Source organism: Onychomys torridus, chromosome 11 (assembly GCF_903995425.1).
Source record: "Onychomys torridus chromosome 11, mOncTor1.1, whole genome shotgun sequence".
Taxonomy (NCBI): Eukaryota; Metazoa; Chordata; class Mammalia; order Rodentia; family Cricetidae; genus Onychomys; species Onychomys torridus.
The window spans coordinates 30,680,663-30,700,529 of NC_050453.1; the positions used below are offsets into that span (position 1 = coordinate 30,680,663).

At 38.7% G+C, this 19,867-nt stretch overlaps 1 protein-coding gene across 4 annotated transcripts in view; it reads right to left on the minus strand.

The window, feature by feature from the left end:
* Positions 1 to 5,920: 5,920 nt before the first annotated feature.
* Kifap3 (kinesin associated protein 3) overlaps positions 5,921 to 19,867 on the minus strand; it is a 133,598-nt gene continuing 119,651 nt past the window's right edge. For 2 of the 4 annotated variants that reach the window (XM_036202184.1, XM_036202185.1), the window contains exon 20: positions 5,921 to 7,399. In XM_036202184.1, the coding sequence (XP_036058077.1) occupies positions 7,291 to 7,399 (109 nt within the window). In that variant the 3' untranslated portion in view covers positions 5,921 to 7,290. Of the gene's footprint in view, positions 7,400 to 11,064; positions 11,134 to 19,867 lie in introns of all 4 variants that reach the window. The other 2 variants (XM_036202186.1, XM_036202187.1) reach the window with 2 other exon arrangements.

Here is a 19,867-nt window from a genome sequence, read left to right on the forward strand (position 1 = left end):
TTGAAAAATATCTGTCTCCATATGGCTACATATCTCTTCTACGTAGCCACACATCTCTATACACAGTTACATCTCTTTTCTACATAGCTTCACCTTTCTCTACACACCTCTCTTCTATGCACATCTCTCTTCTACATCTCTTCCTGCACACATCTTTACACACTTACTGCTCCATCTCTCTACACAGTTCTCTCTTCTACATAGCTACTCATCTTTTCTACTTATCTCTCTCTCTCTACACATCTCTCTCAACAGCAAAACTCTGGATAAATATGAGTTACATTTTCAGGGTCATAAAGCATTTCTTGAGTAAACAATAAGAGACAGAGCCATTCTGATATATGTGAGGAAATGCAGTTTCTCTTTGGATTTTAATATCACACTGGCCAGTGAGTAAGCAAGCACGTAGCTCTTAAGTGGTCAGCATTCCCCTACAGAGAGTGACATTGAAATTCAGGACTTAAACAATAAAGTTAGTTGGCTCTTGAGTCTTGTATCATAAACTGAGATTAGGAGTACGTGAAGAAAGTCAATTGCTGCAGGGAGTTATGTCTTAATGCTACCAGCCTGACTTTGGTTCAACAGACACTTGGAAATTTGTCCCTGTGCATATTTTGCAGGGGCAACTAGTCTATTTTGGATTTGTTCTGAAGTCTAAAGTTAGATAAATGTGTAAAAAGCTGTCTTTGTAGCTGAGAATACTGTTATTTTCCTATGTCAGTCTGAGTTATGAAAAATATCCTAGTATTATTTCTATTCATCAAAATTATACAGCTTAAGAAGAAATCATCTTTCTGACCATCCACAGGTATATGTGCCCCCAAAGTGTAAAACACACCACCAATGGGCTGTGGAAAGAACCCCACAGCTGTTGTATTTAGGGAGGAATTGTGACAGCCCATGAAAAAAATTACAGACAGACATAACAAGTTTCCACAGCCAGTAACCCCACGGTCATTGCCTACTGGGGCTCCCCATCAGAGTTATTCATCAGTGGGTCAATCTGTATTATTAATTGCCATCTGTTGTATTTAAGTCATGGCCTGGGACACTGGTTCAAACGCCAGTCTCTTTCAGAAACATCCCCCATAGACTCTCCCGGGGGGGGGGGGATACTATTTTATCAGATATATGTGCATTTATTAGCCCAGTCCAACAGAATCATGAAAAAACAACAACAACAACAACATGACACTAGGTGTAGAATTCTAGGCTGAACAGTTTATTCTTTTTCACATTGTTTCTGACAAGAAATTGTCTTTTTTATTTTCTCCTCTGTGTATAAAGTCTTTTAAAAAGTTTTTTGGTTGAGCATTTCATACAATGTGTTTTGATCATGTTCATCATCCCTCCTCCAACCAGATCCACCTTCCTTCCCCATCCATCCAGCTTTGTCCTTTTATGTCTCTTGGAAACCCATAAAAATTTTTGCGCAATTCCACTAGTATCTTAGAGTCCTTGGAATAGTAAGGATTTGTATGAATGGATAAGTGAATTTATCTCCATACTACACACATACATGTTGTTATGGATTGAATTATGTATCCCAAGTGGCTAACCAAAACCTGGGCTAAACTAAGGGGCTTTAGCAAATTTATCATGCCAACGATAGAAAGGCACACAGCTTGCCTCTCAACCTGTCTTCTTCAGCAGAGCTCTTTTGCTTGCAATGGCTGTTATCATGGCCTAGAAGAGTTTGGTTCTTTGTGGTGGAGACAGGCTGTGAAGCACCATGTAAGGCTTTGTGAAGTCCTTTCCCCTGGGAGTACCTGGCTAGAAGCATCTTAGGTGCAGAATCACTACTGAGTGAACAATGAGCATTAACGTCTAGGCCAGTGGTTCTCAGCCTTCCTAATGCTGTGACCCTCTGATACAGTCCCTCATGTTGTGGTGACCCCCAACCAGAAAACTACTTTTGTTACTATCTTATAACTGTATTTTTGTTACTGTTATGAATCATAATGTAACTATCTGATATGTAGGAGATCTGATATGCAAACCCTATGAAAGGGTTGTTTGACCCCCAAAGGGGTTGTGACTCACTGGTCTAGTTTTTTTGCTTTGTCCAATGAGCCTTGTTCCAACCTCTTTCTCAGCTGGGCAGAGGAGTGCAGAGCGAGTCTCAAGTCCATGCTTTTGCATCACATCAATGTGGCTAGCTTGAGCTGGAGGAACAAGGCTTCCTCTTCTGTACTGGCCAGAGCATGGACAACTTCTCAATGCTTTGTGCCTATGCCACCAGGAAGTAGCCAAGTCCCAGGCAGGGTCACCCCACCAGTGAAAACAATGCATAGTCTAAGTGCTTATAATTTCAAATTTTAATCTCTCTGATGTATTATGGTTAGTTGTTAAAACTATAGTGTCAAAATAAGCAGGTCTCAAAAGAGGAAATACAAATGGCTAGTAAACATTAAAAAATGTAGAACTGCATCCATTATCAGACAAATGAAATTAAAACTACACTGACGTGGAAGAGAGGATGTAAAGAATGAAAGGAAGGGTGGAGTGTTGTGAACACTGCCTTCCAGGCATGACATGCCTGTTGTACTTATGAACTTACGGTAGCTGCGAACATCTGTACAAACCCACATCCACACTGAGACTACACAACTCAGTCATGGAAGGAGAGTGTCTCTGGAGGCTCTCTTCCCCTGAGGATCTACAGGCAGTTAATGATTGTTAATGGAGGAAGAGACATTTTCTTTAGTGTTTTAGATATTGGTAAGTTGTCTATGGCATGTAAATAACCCCTCACCGTGTTCCTGTAGGCAAACCTAATAAATGTGAGTCACACACACACACACACAACAAGAACATGAGAGCAGAAAGGGCAAGTGGGAGGGAGAGGGAGGTCAGTAGGAGTGAGGAGGAGACGAGAGGGTAATGTGAAGTTAATCTGATCAAAATATATTATCTACATCAGAAGTTCTCAATCTGTGGGTCACACACCCTTTGAGGGTCACATATCAGATATCCTGCATATCATATATTTACATCACAATTCATAACAATAGCAAAATTACAGTTATGAAGTAGCAATGAAATAATTTTATGGTGGGGGTGTCAGCACAACACGAGGAACAGTATAAAAGCATCGCAGCATTAGGAAGGTTGAGAACCACTGATCTACATGCTAGAAAATATCATAATGGAATCCATTATTCATTTACTTAATATATAGACAAAAGGGAACCCTTATACACTGCTGCAGGAATGTAAAACTAGTGCAGTCACTGAGGAGGTTTCATAATAAACTAAGCAGATCTAGCATTTGTCCCAGCTATAGCACTCCTGGGTGCTTACCTGAGGGCCTAAGTCAGTACATCAGAGCTACTCCTATATACACACTACTGCATCCCTACTCACAGCGGAGCTGTGCAATCAACCCAGGTGTCCAACTTCAGAGGAGGGGTTAAATAGTGTGGTGTAGATGCACAGTGGATTTTTTTCAGTCCTAAATAAGAAAAAGGTTGTTATTTGCAGGAAAATGGGTACAACTGAAGATAATCACATTAAGTGAATTAAGCTGGTCTCAGAAAAACATTTTTTAGTCTCATTTGTGGTTCTTAGATTTTTGTATGGATACATAAAACAATGTATGGAATGTGTCAGGAAAGGAAAAGTGAAATGGTCTGGTCAACAAAGGGGATTGACAGGAGGATGAGGGGGAGGTAAAAAGGTGAGGAGGAGACATTCACTTCATGTCCAATATGTACTTGTCTAAACATTGAGACAAATAACTCAGAAAGCCTAGCGTAATTTGTTCATCTGTCAAGTCTGGTTCTCATCAACACATTCTGAATCTAAACATTTAGTTTTACATGCCTGACCTTTCTTACACATGTTTTGATTCTGTATTTGTTTCTTCTACTATTTGAGATAGGTTTGTTTTATAGTCTGAATATGGTGGAGGCAAGGGGCTTTAAAATGCTCCCACTTGTGAATGCAATTTTTCCACAGAAGCCTGTGCTTGGGTAACCTGTTCTGAGAGAATGCTGAAACGTGGGTTGAAAGCACCTTCCTGTAGCAGAGGCTTGTGTTTGCTTATTCCTGCCAGGTGCTCCAGAGCGGACAGCTCTAGACTTCTGAACTCTAAATTCAAAGAGATTTATATGTAAGGTGAAAGAATATTCAGTGTTGCACCTGACTTCTCAAGGGACGCATCTCCATTTTTATTAAAAGGCTAGGTTGGATGGATGCCTCTAAAAGTCACAAAATTATTATCCCTTCAATTACTTTTTTTTTTTTTTGGAGCTGAGGATCGAACTCAGAGCCTTGCACTTGCTAGGCAAACGCTCTACCACTGAGCTAAATCCCCAACCCCTCAATTACTTCTTGAGTTGCCAAAGCTATGTCAGTTATCATTAGTTTCCTATGCATATGTTTTCAGGAATAATAATTTTAATTTTAATTTTGTTTTGTAGTTAATATTTATACCTGCCAACCAGCTTTCAAAGCCCATCAAATCACTTTGTGGGGTCTTCTTCCTGAAGCTAACTTTTCATTATGTAAAAAAATGACACTTTCGTTATGGAAAATAAATGGGGTCTACTTCCCACAATCCATTTGGTTGTTGTTGTTTTTCAAGACAGGGTTTCTCTGTGTAGCTTTGGAACCTGTCCTGGACCTTGCTTTGTAGACCAGGCTGGCCTTGAACTCAGAGATCCGCCTGCCTCTGCCGAGTGCATGTGCCCCACAGTCCAGCCTCCCTCAACCATTCTTAAGAATATCCGCCTGCCTGCCACTCGGGATACAAGTCGGTAGTAATGAGCTTGCCTATTATGTGCAAGGAACCCAGGTTAAATTCTTAGCATGGCAGAAGGAAAAATTAGGAGAAATAGATGACATGAAGAAAAACTATCTCCTTCACAAAACACTAAAAAAATTGTCCAAGTGAAGTGTTTTTGAGTTCTGAATCTGTCCATCCTTCAGTAGAAACAAGCAAGTCTACAGTTCACACTCTGCTCACTTTAGTCACTTAACAGCTATAGCCTGAAGACAGTCTGTCTTTGAAGCATTTTCTGTTTTCTTTTCCAAGCCATTTAAAAACTATTATTTGAGGACACAAGTCAGGTCACATACATGCTAAGCAGATCTTAAACCACTCAGCTATATCCCCAGCTCATCTAAGATTCTTGTGGAAATTTTACTTTTTATCCCATAAAAAATTTTCTAGTATATGTCATTAAATTAAGTATAACATTAATTAAAAAAAAAAAAACCAAAAAACAACCTAGTGAGGCCAGGATATGACTTACAGTATGAATGGTATTTCTACAAGGGCCAAGTGCTGACCCTTTTTGTTCTCTGATAGACACAATAATTTAGATATTCTTTATTATTGATCTCATTGGCAAACTTTGATAAACACGGGAATGCTAAACTAGTCAATGCCTGAGTGGAAAGATTATAATTTCTAAATCTGTGAAGTTCTAAAACAATAAAAATATGTAAGAAGTTTGTACATCGCATTTGAAACGTTATACATTGGGAATGTTCTTCTAAGTGTGTACATGTCACTTGAGTTTTGTGTACTTACACTGTGTATGTGATAAACAACAGGAACACATCTGTACAAGGGCTGCTATGTTGAAAACAAAGAGACAGGTGTTATCAATAACTAAACACAGGCACAGGGGTAAGTCATTTAATATCTCATCTCGATTTGAAACGAGAATGTATTTTACACTTCTTTATTTTATGTCTGACTTTGTGTAGGGGTGCATATATACCATGGTGTGTAGGTGAATGTCAGAGGACAAGCATGCAGGAATTGGCTCTCTCCTCCAATCATGTGGGTCCTAGGACTTGAACTCAGTTCTTCTTGCTTGGTGGCACGTGACTTTACTCATCCAGCCATCTGAATGGCTCTTACCTCAGATTGTTTGGTTTTAATTGTAAAAATGAGAGTTGGACAGTACCAATTCCAAATTTTCTGGCATTCATATTTATTCTGTGAGTAAAAGGGAAACAAAGACAACTGCATGCTTCCAGAAAGATCAATTAGGGTGTGAGTTCACAAACATAAACAACATCCAGATCACATGCTAAAACAACATCCCAGATCATATACCAACACAACATCCCAGATCATATACTAAAACAACATCCCAGATCATATACTACCTTACAAATATCAGGTAAGAATATACCTGTTGGTTATCTTTACATTTTTAAGTGTTTGGTTTCTCAAGCACATGGGCTGAATTGTTCCCTAGGACCTTCCCAGCTCTAGTACTTTGTGCTAAATGTATAAATTAAGGTAAAAGTATAGTTAGATCAGTGGGTCTTAAATTTAAAGGCGGGATTCTTACCTTTGATTTGTGTTGCTTGGAAGCCTTGTGTTTCCTTGGTAGCAGATAATCAAGAAACAACCTATGCTTACAATTAGCTCACTTGCTTGGTTTTTCAAGTAAAATTTTCAACATTTTAACATCAATGAATTATTTTCAAAATTCATTATTAATCACCACGACCCTCTCTATTTCCCATTACCCACTTCTAAAGTTAACAAAGAGAGAAAGAATCCTTTCCTTAATTTTCTTAGGTAAGGCAAAATAAATTAGCTTGTTCACACCTTATATTGTACATTTCAGGAAAAAACAAAGCTTAGAAGCCCAGTGGTGCTCCTGCTACATTTATGGAGGCTGCCCTAGTATATGCTATAGTTAAAGGGTCATGAATCCAGATCACTTAGGAGTATAACAAATCATTTAAGGTGCAACACCACTTACAACATATGTTCACCATTAGTTAAAATCTCATATTGTTAATAACCTTGGGAAAAAAGCTTCCAGACAAGCATGAAACAAAAGGCAGAATGAAGATCATTTAAAATAAAATGTAAAGATAGCACAGCTCATACAAAACACTAGGTTTACAAGTAGAAAGCAAAAAAAAAAGTACTGTATTCCATGTATATGAGTGTTCCTATGAAACACAGAACATATGAACACACAAACATTCCTTTGCACGAATGCCACTTTTTAATAGAAATTAGTCACTTAATGTACATAATGTAGTATCTCTTTTTCCAGGCTAGTAGTTTCGCAACAGTCTCATGGGAAATGTTACTCTCCTCAAGATGTGTCTGGATGAGTGAACACTGCAGCATCAATTATATTTAACAGAAGACATGAGGGTCAGAGTTAACCTGCAGCTAACCACATGGAGAAATAAGAAACACAGCCCCACAGGAGTACCAACATGCATTATTAAATCAAGATTCAAGGTTAACCCACACCATACAGATCTCTCCTAAGCTGAGGGTACACATGGAAAGGAGTGACTTTATCGAGACCCAAAGCTGTAGTAGTACGGTTCATCAGGGCGGAATCCATAGGCGGTGGCAGGACGTCCAAGAATCCCCACTGGTTGGCCAAAGCCATCCATTCCAAGGCTGGAAAGAGAAAGGCAGGCAATAAGGGATTCTGTCTTTTAACCACACACCCAAAGTGTAGGTCATCGTCAGGGCCTCCACTTCCAGGATTCCCCAACAGCCACAGTGATTTTCAGAAATATTATTAGTCTTTCTATTCTCACAGAAATGTAAATACTGAAATACCTACCTCTGACGATCTATATTCAAATATTAGAAACCTGTCAGGAGGGTCTATTCCAAATAAAGTCGAAGACTTGATTGAAATAGTTGAAATCACAAATTATCTGTATGTGTGGCTCTTATCAAACAAGATGAAAAATACACAGTCTGGTGGTGACCAGCACTATTCTGCTGGGAAACGCTAACAGCGGCAAAGAGCTTTCTGACTGTTACAAGGTCTGTTTGTCTTGTGGAGTTGGAGACTAACCCCCTGTGAACAGGACATGCAGTCAGAGCATTAGCAGTGAACTCCCAAGGGATCTGAGTCATCTGAGCCTGCAGGACCAGAGTGAGAGCCCCCAGAGCCTGCAAACCAGCCAGAGCTGACCTGGACCCTGAATGCTAAAGTGTGTGTCTCGTCTGTTTAGTAAGAGCAAGGCTGTTGTAAGTGCTGGTTTATTCTATGCAAGAGAAGCCAAGGAGTTGCAAATACAGCCTGAAACATAGACACAGTTTATGCTTAATTTACAATATTCTTTTGCCTATGAATAAACTATTAAAAGAAAATCTGTTCTACAAAGCATTTTAGCAAAGAATTAATCAGCACTGCAGAAAAGGACAAAATGTTAATTTGCCAGGCAAATTTGGCAGCTTCCACATGCTCATGCACAGCTCATGCAGTGAATGCTGGTGAGCTCAATTGAAAGCTGAAGGAAATCACTTATAATGTGGAAATGTACACCTTGAAAACAAAAAAGCACACTTAAATGACAAGATTATTTGAGATTCTACTAAGCAGAATAGTTTTCACCAACAAATGCCAATCCGATTAGAATACATATTCACATTTGTATTAACTTCCTCTCACAAGGTAAGAACCACACTAGTAAGTATTAAAATGCTAACAGCACATATGTTCGAGTGTTTGCACAGGTATTAGGCCGAATCTAAAGAGTAAGCGCTATGATGTAAGATGCATAAGAGTTACACATAAGACATGTGCTTCAAGTGAATCTACTTCTTGGGGAAGTAGAATTTATACACCTTTCAGGTTAAGATTTATACTGAGTGATCCTGGGCAAATAAAACTTCATGAAAAAGCATGGATTTATAATTTATCAAAGCTAGTTGCAAATTTTAAGTCTGTATTTTACTTTGCTCCATGGAGGAAATTAAACTTTGAGGGGGAGGGAAAATATTATTCTAGAGGTATCTTTAGAGAGGGTAGGGGTTGAGAGTAATCGGAACGTATTATATACATGTATGAAACTGTCAAAGAATACATTTAATTATTTAAAAAGATGTTTCAGAAATTAGTGGATTCAACGAACTTCGATTTATTCACAAGGTACACCTATTCACAGTTAGGGGAAGGGTTGGCTGACAATGACCCCAAACACTAAGATAGCATAATCATGCATTTAGACAACTCTCTAACATGTAAGGGGGTTCACATCTCATTCCTTCCCCATCTTTCCACTTGTCACTACATTTGGACACTCCTCAGCACCTCTTAAAAGGCCACGTTAATTCTGCGGTCATTTCTCAGTCTCCAGTCTTTTCTGAGGCCTGGTAATCAGAGGCTTACAGAGGGCCACTGAACACTTAGAACACACCAGAAAGCACCTCTGAAATGGATGCTCTCCAGAGGGCTTCTAGAAGTTCTATATAAAGGATGGTGACTGGCAGGGAGTTTCTCACTACCATGTGGGCAGCAGAAGCTGACACAGTTCCTTTGCTGTCACTGGCCTGGACCAACACCAGGAGCATCTAACCTTGTGGGCCAGTGGCCCCCAGTGAGAGAGGGGACTTAGCAGATTCTCAGAGACCGAGACTTGTACATTCAAGTTGAATGACTGCTTTTCTGTATTTCTATGGCAGATCAGAGTCCTTATTGCTGCTTTCCTTGTGTTTTGTCAAATGATAGAGAATGTATTCAGACATGCCCATATGCTACACTTTCCACTACAAATGACAATTTCCCATTTCCCCCTTCTCTTCTGAATATACCAATTATACTGTCAACAAGACTCTACATCCCCAGGTAAGTGAAGGTAAGACTCGCCCTTAAGTGTGGAGCTTTTCTATAGCCCAGTGTTTAGGCCACTGTAGGGGTTCTGTGCCTGCAGACAACAGTTCATGGTACCATGAGTGTATGGTACAATGTGTAGGACAGCATTTGGGGTTTTCAAGACCCCCCTTTCCCCAACCCAGGAAGAAAACTTGGAACTAAGTCTTAAAATTGGCTCTTTGTGATTTATCCTTCATATACCATAAGTTAAGTATTTAAAGGACATTTAAAATATTCTAATCAGCTTGGAAAGTATTGTGATACTGTAGATCCTTGTGTAGTTATGGCCACCTTTTAAATTTAAGTAGTTGTGGAGCTACAGTTTTCTTCTTTAATCTCTTATTTGGGTTGTTCTAAAGCAGTGGGGAACAGAGCTTTCCATGAGGCTAAAACTTGGAGATGTACTCTTTTGGAACACATGGACACTAATTCTAGTTTCTTTCTTGATATAAGAATGTAGCATTATTAATGTGAACTGTGTCTCAAAACTAGGAGAGTCTAACAATAAGTATTCAAATGGAAATGGAGTTATTTTGAGGTAAATATTTGAGGTAAGTTCTAGAAGGGACATAAACCATAAATACAAAGGGGCAGTGTTGTAGCCAAACTTGTTCCCTTCTGACTCAGGAAGACTTGACATGGCATTAACGGGGACCTAGGAGCCCAAGGAAACTAAGCTATGAAATGTGACATCTGCTCTCAGTGTACCTGACCACTGCTTTAGACAGTAGTTTGTAACATGGCGCTGTATATATGGGAATGGAACTGTATCCTGCTTAGTGTGTCTCTGTGTGTACAAATTCTCTCTCTACTACTCTGAAAACTTGTAAATCCTCCTATATTAGCATATGAAGCCCCCTATACTACTTTTTCCTCACATGGCTATTTAGTGATACTTAATTTTTTCCTTTAGTGTTAAGATAAAAAAATTCAAATTATTGAATTACCCAAAACTCAGTATATTTTCTTGATAATATATAATTCTAGCCCAAACGAAAAAGCTCTCTCTGACAACAAGGGATAGTAATGTCAACAAATCAATCTTCTATAAAGTTATACACCCAAACAATGACTTTGGGGTACCTGGAGACGAAAATGGAAACAAATCTTTTAAAGTGTAAATTATACTTATAATTCAACAATAGTATAATATTAACCACTTATAATTTGTTTCGATAAATCTACAGAGTTAACTGACACAGAGAAAGCTTGACATCCATCAATATCTATAGGACTTGAAACAAGTCCTCAAGCAGCATTCACTAAGATTCTAAATTTGTGATGATTCAGAGGGAAAACAAAATCTGAAAATGACAGGTGACACTTTACATGCAGCACATTCCAAAGAAATGGCAGCCACATTCCAAAGAAATGGCAGCCAGTAGGAATCCTTGGCACATTCAGGATTCTGTGCCAGTTGACATTCCTGGAGAAAGGAGAGAAAGGCACCTACCTCAGGCTGTTTGTGAGGCTTAATTAGTGCATATTTGTAAAGCACTTGGAAATCCTTGGGTGAAAAGTGCTGCATGAGTGAAAAGGATCATCAGTAGTTTACTCTAATTAGATCAAAGCAACATATGCCATTTTCTACTTGAAATTCCGAAGTCAGCAATACAAGTACAAGCATGTAATACGTTTATCAGTGGACGTTACCATGAAAAGACTTTTGATTCTTTCATAAGCTCGTAGGATCTAGGGTCTGAAACATTTTTTGAAACAATCTTGATTGCACTTCAATTCACAACACTTTTGATAGAGCTCATCTGGACCTTGTCTGGACTGGAAGTGGTGGTGCTTGGGACACTGAGAAGGCAGTTTCCATGGGTGTGTAAGACTGCTAGAAAGTTCTCTATTACAGTCCTCTGAAAACCTTAGCATTACTCTCCACAGCCATACATAAAATCTAATTCTTTATGCACATCCCACCACTCTGCTTATTCAACCATCAGGATACAGTCTCCAATCTCGGCTGCTCATTTTTGTTTTCTAACTTTGATGTTCATTTTTCACCTTAAAATAAAGAATATGAAGCTTTTATGATGTGGTTTGAAGTTGCTAGAGCAGTGGAGAGCATCCTACCCTGAATGTGCTCAATTTCATCTGAACTAAGTACAGCACACAGTGCAAACCTATCTGTGACTTTATTAATGTAACTAAACTCCACTGACCTTAAAAAATGTAAGGAGCTATTATGACAAAGTGGTCTAAGACGAGTGTATAAGTGTATGTGTAACTGCATATAGACAGAGACACACTGAAGTTTCACCTGCCACCAGATTGATATCATTTTTTATAGTCTAGGACTGTCTTTAGGGATTCTACAGTTCATTACATAGAATCTTTGGTATCAATATACTTATAAGCAGGGAACACTGACTTTTGGAATCCCTCAGTCTTTGTAATTCACAGATAACATTGAAGACTGGAGTTAATTTGGGATTGTCAAGTAAAAAGACTTAATAGAAAGTTGCTCTCATTGAAGGAGACATTTCCTGATTCCACAGAACTGTATGGCATAGTCTGTTAACCATTCTAGATGATTTCATTTTTATCAATTAAGCAGTGATCCAGTTCACTTTCTGTTGCCTGCTGATCAAGATGGAGGACTCTCAGCTTCTTCTCCAGCACCATGCCTGCCCACATGCTGCCATATTCCACCATGATAATAACAGACTAAACTTCTAAAAATGTAAGTCATCCCAATTAAATGTTTTCCTTTATAAAAGAGTTGCCATGGTCATAATGTCTCTTCACAGCAATAGAAACCTTCACTAAGATAGAAGTTGGTACCAGGAGTGAGGTATTGCTGTGAAAGGCCTGACTATGCTTTTGTTTGAAGGAATATGGACCAAGGGACTGTAGACTGGAAAAGCAGTTGAATGAGACAGTGGTGCTGAATGTGATTTGACGAACTGTGGGGGCCTGGCTCAAGTTTCAGAGGAGAATAATTTAGTATGTTGCAGAGAGATCATTCTTGTGATATTTTGGTGATGAATGTGGCTGCCCTTTGCCCTTGTCTGGAGAGTCTGCCTAAGGCTAAAGTGAAGAGAGTTGAATTATTTCTGTTGACAAATTTCAAAACAGTCTAGTATAGACTCTGCCATGTGGTTATTAGTGGTTACTCTAATGAAGATTTATAATGAAAAGGAGCAAGCTGAGCGAGAAAATACAAAATAAACAAATTGAGGAGAAAAGGAGCACCAGGATGCAGAATGGATCTAAGTCCTGTGTTCAAGGAGATAGATTAAGAAATAGAAATAAGAGAGTAGTGACCTCAGGACAAGATCCTACCTGGTTAAGTTCCCAACTTGAGAAAAGGAATTAAGGAAGAGCTTAGAGCTGGGTGTGGTGGTGCACACCTTTAATCCCAGCAATCAGAAGGCAGAGGCTGGTGGATCTCTGAGTTTGAAGCCAGCCTGGTCTACAGAGCAAGTTCCAGGACAGCCAAGCTAAGGCAGTGAAGGAAACCATGAAAAACAGAAAGCTGGTGAAGATGTAATTGAACATGAGGGCTATGTCCCAGCCCCCAGTAAACAGCAGAACTTGGCAGCTTCAGCCATGTAGTTCTGGTTTTAGTCAAGGAGTGACTAAAGAAAGCTTCTAAGGCCAGGCATATGTCAGGGGTATCCCTGAATGGAGGCCTAGAAGGGCCATTGCATGAAGCTGTAAAGGTGAAGCCTGGAATGCTGTGGAGATCCCAAGATGTTGGAGATGCCAGAGTCATGGAATACCTGCCAAGGAAAGGGGGTGGAAGCAGCCCAAGAGAAAGAAGTATGCTGCAGTCAACAAAGCTGAAAGGAGTTGGAGATGAGGAGAGCAGCATCAGACATGGAGATTGTAGTTTGCCCAGCTGGTTTTTGGTCTTGCTTCAGTCCAGTATTTCCTCACTATGCTTTCTTCCCTATGTTTTGGAACAGTAATGTATATCCTGTGGCATTATATGTTGCAAGTATGTGATCTGTTTTTTGATTTTGAATTTATAGGAGATTACACTTAAAAGACTGCATGAATCTCAGAAGAGACTTTAAACTTCGGACTTTAATATATTGTTGAGACTGTGGGGGCTTTTGAAGTTGGACTAAATGCACATTTCATTATGATATTATTACAAGTTTATGGGGGCCAGGAAGTGGAATGTGGTAGTTAGAATGAAACTGTCCCCCATAAACTCATAGGGAGTGGCACTATTAGGAGGCGTGGCCTTATTGGAGGAAGTGTGTCATTGTGGAGGTGGGCTTTGAGGTCTCATATTGCTCAAGCCACTTCCAGTAACCCAGTTCACTTCCTGTTGCCTGCTGATCAAGATGAAGGACTTTCAGCTCCTCCTCCAGCACCATGTCTTTCTGCATACTGTCATGTTCCACCATGAGGATAATGGACTAAACCTCTGAAATTGTGAGCCACTCAATTAAATGTTTTCCTTTATAAGAGTTGCCATGGTCATGGTGTCTCTTCACAGCAATAGAAACCCTAACTAAGAGAGTAGGACATTAAGTATTTAATATACTGGGAGTACATCTGTAATGCATGGCACTGTACTGCTCTAATGCTTGTACAGTAGGATTCAAAGTAATACAATGTGAGTGTGTCAGAGATACAGTACAGTTTCTACAGCAGAATCTTTGAGGTAAACAGTCAAACTTTAAGGCATTTGCCATTATATTTCTGTCATTATATATTTTGGTTTTTGTTTCTTATATTAGAGTGTCCATGGAGGACTAAGGTTGTAATATTCTTTGATGTACATGAAGCATCTAGCATAGTATCTGACATGAAATGGACAAAGAGTATCAATGTATGAATGGATGAGTCTGGAGAGACAGGGAGGATTACACAGGTTAAGAGAGATGCGGGCAGCATAGAGGCCTGAGCAAGACACTGCAGCAGCTACAGAGTAGCGGTGTGTTCTGGTCAAATTCTTTAGTGTGTGATATGAGAAGCAGAAGGACTGCAGTGCAGGTCTAAAGTGTGAGTAGGACTAGCCAGTCCAACTTCATGTGCCATACTAGCAACTGCATGGATTTTGAGAACTATCAATAGTTGTAAAGAACAATAGTCTAATTCTGTGTTTTAGAAAGTCGAGAAAGAGGAGGGATTGAAAGAGCGTGAATAATTGAATCCAAGATTGCAAAAAGCACAGGGACAAACAGCCAATTGAATGGAAGCAGACCCTCTGGATAAGTGAGACAATTGAATAGCTTGATCTGTTTGGGAGGCATCCAGTCTGCGGGACCAGGACCTGTCCTTAGTGCATGAGCTGGCTGTTTGGAACCTTGGGCTTACACAGGGACACGTGCTCAGTCTTGAAGGAGGGGACAGGACCTGCCTGTACTGAATCTACCAGGTTTAAATGAATCCCCAGGGGTGTCTTGGTCCTGGAGGACATGGGAATGGAGGGGAGGGGCTGGAGGGAAGGTGGAGGTGGGGGCAGGAGTGGGGAGGACAGAGGAACCCATGGCTGATGTGTAAAATTAAAACACATAATAGTAATAATAATAAAATAAATAAATAAATTAAAAAAAAAGAAAGTTATCTGTGGTAGGAAAGGGAGTTGGGGTGAACTCAAATGCACAGAAAACATTTAGGAGGTAATATAGCTGCCCAATTTGAAGAAATAAGAGGCTTTATGCAAGCAGCCTTGTAAACAGTGAGAAAATTGTTACAATTCACAACACAGGTTAAAGTGTGTGTGAGAGCGAACACCTGTCTGTCGAGGTCATTGGACTACTCATGGGAATGGTTCAGCTCTCGTCTTCTACCTGTGGTCCTGGAAGCTAAACTCAGGTTGTTAGGTTTGGAAGCAAATGCCTTTAGCTGCAGAGGCATCTTGTTGGCCCATCTTTCCTCTTTTGAAAGGAGATTTTCACAAAAACTACTAGATTAGTTCTGAGAGCTAAGGGGGAGAATGTAAAAACTGGCTGACAATTTAAAGATACAGTAGGGAATGCTTCATGAAATAGCTAAAAGGCTGCTGTATTCATTCCATGGGATGAAGTCAGACAGCCTGAAAGGCCAGTTATGTTATGTTTTTAAAATTCCTGCTGTAGGAAGAGAAATGCAGGACAAGTAACCCTAACAAGGCCATGTCTTAACAGGACCCCGGATGTAATTTTCAGACAAGCCACTAGATGGCAAGCTTGTCTTGCCACTGTAAATGCACCACTGGTTTTAAAGCACGGCTTACGAATTCAAACTGTATTTACTACTGATGAGGAGCAGTTTGTTTTGCATCTTCAGATAATTAATATCTTCATTTTTATAAGTGAAACAATCTAGTTCACAAAAACAACAAACACCCATTGTTGAATGTAAAATCTGTAACTGTGGGGGCCTAAAAAATAAAGTTAAAATAAAGGATGTCAATTGTCTTTGGCACTGAAAATTTAACTTGCATACTAAAGTACTATTTTTACAGCATAGTTTGAAAAACACCATGGAACCAACATCAGGAACATCGTGTTTTATAAGTTTACCTATAACACACACATGTTTTAGATTTCTCTAAGGTATTAGTGTTTTGGGCCCCCCCCCACCCCCCAGACAGGGTTTTTTCTAGTCCTGAAACTCACTTTGTAGACCAGGGTGACCTTGAACTAACAGAGATCCACCTACCTCTGCCTTTTGAGTGCTGAGATTAATAGTTATTGTTTTGAAATGAAATCACTGTGTCACTCAGAAAATAAAATCCAAGATCATAATTATGTAGTCTTTTGATGAGTCTGACATATGTATACACATACACAAACATTACCTGTAATTTTACATTTACTTCTGTGTGCTGTATATACACATTTTTCTTTTATTACTAATAAAATAAAGCTTTATAGATAATACTTGTTTTTTCTTTTCTTTTTTTATGTTTATTTCTATGTATGCTATGTGTACATTCAGAGACCAGAAGAGGGTGTTGTATGTCTGGAGCTAGAGTTAAATGCAGTCGTGACCTGACATGGGTGCTGGGGAACTGAACTCAGATTGGAAGAGCAGCAATTGCTCCTAATTCACTTAGCCAGTCTGCAGCCCCATAAGTAATATTTTTTAATGAACACAAACTAATTATTTGTTCTTAAAGGGCAAATTATATGAGTATTAGGAAGCTGGATTTAAGTCACTTATTTGGGATTCATTAAAATTTTTTGTTAATGACATCTGTCAGTTGTAAGGGGAAAATACTGTGGGGACAGATTCCTTCAGTTTAGTGCCTATGCTGATGCTTCAGATAAAAACTAATTTGTGCTAATGATGGGCATGTGCAAAACTGTCTCTAATTTATTCCAATTGGCCATGAAATTTCACATCACTGACTCCCTTTTAATCTCAATACTTGTCTTCATACGCATGTAAAGCTACTGTTTCCTTCTGCAATATCTTGACGAGATTCATAAGGCAGATAAAGAACACCTCAACTACCAAAACGTAACAGACTGACTCCTGGGAGTGCTGACAAGCACACAGCACAGCATGGAAGGTAGATGAAGGGACTTAGAGACTTGTCTTCTTATCATCACTGATGTTTTGATTTCACTAGCCCAGAGGAATGGCTAAAACTTGTCGGGGTAGGAGTGGATAGTCAGTTGTGCAGAAAATCACAAGCATCTCCATGCATGTAAGGGGTTTCTGAATTTCTATTTATTTGTCTATCTACATAGGAGGAAGCCTTCCTTGTTGATCAAGCTTGCCATCTTACTGGAAATTTTTTTCTATTCTTCTTTTAACTCTCTTTTGCATATTCAAGGAAAACACTTATAAATCTTGTACTGCTGTGACTTAACACTGGCTTTCTGTAGAGAACAACAGCTTGAAAGAAAGACTTGCAGCTATTAAATGGCACTCACTTTTCCTTATTTGTAGCACAGGTACCTAAGCCTGTAATGGTCTCTAGCCTTGTAGAGCAGTCTTTCAGTTAAGGTGTACCATCTAGCTGTCTTTAACTACATGTCTTCAATTAAGCAGGAGAAGTTCTTGAAACTGGCGGGTTCTATAATGTCAAGTGATGCCTTGATTCCCAGCACTTACCAAGTGGTTTAAATAACCTCTGTGCCAATAAGCTGAGTCATTAGCACCTCTTTTATGTAATTGTTTGTCTGTTACTGATTCTACATTTATATAATCTGTCATAATGCCTTTGTTCTCTTTAAGGTACAAAAATTACTGTTATAGGTTTCAAATAGAGAATATCATCTCAGTAGCAATGTTTTCTCAGTGATAGATTAACCATGCCGTCTGGTACTGAGTGAGTTAAATGTGAACACAACACTAATTACTATGTAATGCTAACCTTAGTTGCTGGTTCATTTTGAGACTCTTTAAAATATGAACTGTGTATTTTACCCCTATGCACTCTCTTAATGATTTGTTTTTTTAGACTGAAATCACTTCCAGCCATCAGTTATACTCTTGGTCTCTACATATGCACTTTTCCAAGCACAAATATTTCTTTTTCCTATTGCTCTGCCAGCCCTGTCAGAGCAAATTTCACTTTAAACTAAATGCTATGATACTTAAAACCTCTTGGATTACTTGGGCTGCTAGTGTGATCTATGACCTTCCAAGAATGACAGCTGAACTTTCCAATTTGCTTATACTGCTTGGGGAGCTAGAAAGCACATGCCAAAAAGGGAAATGTTTCTGATATTGAACAGAGAGGAGAGTTCTTGTCGGAGGTGGGGGCAGGAGACTATTAAGTAATGAAAAATACTAATAAGAAATGAAAAGAAACTAAACATGCTGTAAAGTTGAATACCTCAAATGAAATTCCAAAGTTAGCACTAGCATTAAAATTCTCTAGCTGGACTAACTGGTTAAAATGTAAATAATCATCTTTAGTTACTGTAATTTAAGCACCATGTAGAATCCTAGTTACGCTGCACTATTGGAGTAAGTCCTAGAAATGGAAAAGAATCTAAAATCATCCTGATTATTACCAAATAACCAGGCTATATCAATTTCCACTTTTCTTTATGAAATAGAAATTTGACATCTGAGAAAAATTCAAGGCACTCCAGCCGTATAATATGCATGCATTCCCTGCTGACATACTACTCTCTCTTCAATGAGAAATTATTGCTAACTTCCTATGAAAACTCATGGATCAACAATCCTGAAATAAGCAATACAGTTTGGGAAAGTTTTCAGTATAGTTTTGAAACTTTTCTCTTTATACATCACATAAGACCCAGAAGAATACATATCTTTAAAAACTTCTCTACAGTGTCATAAAATAAGACGTTTAACACAGTTTCCAACTTATCTGAGAATATTTACCCTTTTCTTTCCTTTATTTTGCTAAGTAACAGACAAATTATGTCTGTTGATAAAAATCATAGCGGGTTGTAAGTAAAGACTTTTGTAAGATAAATTAAACTAAGTAATGGTTTTCCAAACTTAAGAAGAGAAATATGTAGATTACAAAACTACAGCTAAATACATTAAAAATCTAGATATTTAAACAGAAATATGTAGATTACAAAACTACAGCTAAATACATTAAAAATTGAGATATTTAAATAGAAATATGTAGATTACAAAACTACAGCTAAATACATTAAAAATCAATATATTTAAATAGAAATATGTAGATTACAAAACTACAGCTAAATACATTAAAAATCGAGATATTTAAGTAGCTAAAAAAGAACATTTGAAAATTTGGTTATAAGTAAAATTTTAATTGTAAATATAAACAAGCACTTTTGCCTTATTAGGCTATTTTGAATATGTATGATGGGGGTTATGGCTGCTACGCTGCAGCTGCTAATTCAGCCATTTCAGCAGTAAGTAAGTACAGGTAGGCAAGATAAATGCTTCGGAGTCGGCCTGTTAACCAGCATCAAAGCAGTTCTCTGCATTTACTTTATAGGCTTCCTTAGCCTGCAACACCTACACTTCGTTAGGTTAGTGGTCTGTCCAAAGAGCTCAATCCATTTTCTACTTAGGTTTAGAGTTAACTACTGGTTGTTTGGTTACAAGTCTTCTGATAATAAAAGAGGACATTGCTACACTGTCTTCAAAGTACAGAGTTAAGCAAGCACTGTCCTTATGCCCCCCAAATGTGGTGTAGACAAGAATGTGGAAGCACAAGATTCCAGCAACAGTTGTTCTGATGGACACCCCATGACCATACCTTAAGTTATTCTCAAAGGAATATGGAGATACTGCAGACCCTTTTCTGTAGCAGTGATGCACATGACATTTTTCTTTTAGTTGAAAGACTGGTAACTGAATTTATTGAATTCAGCAAAACTAACTGAGAGATG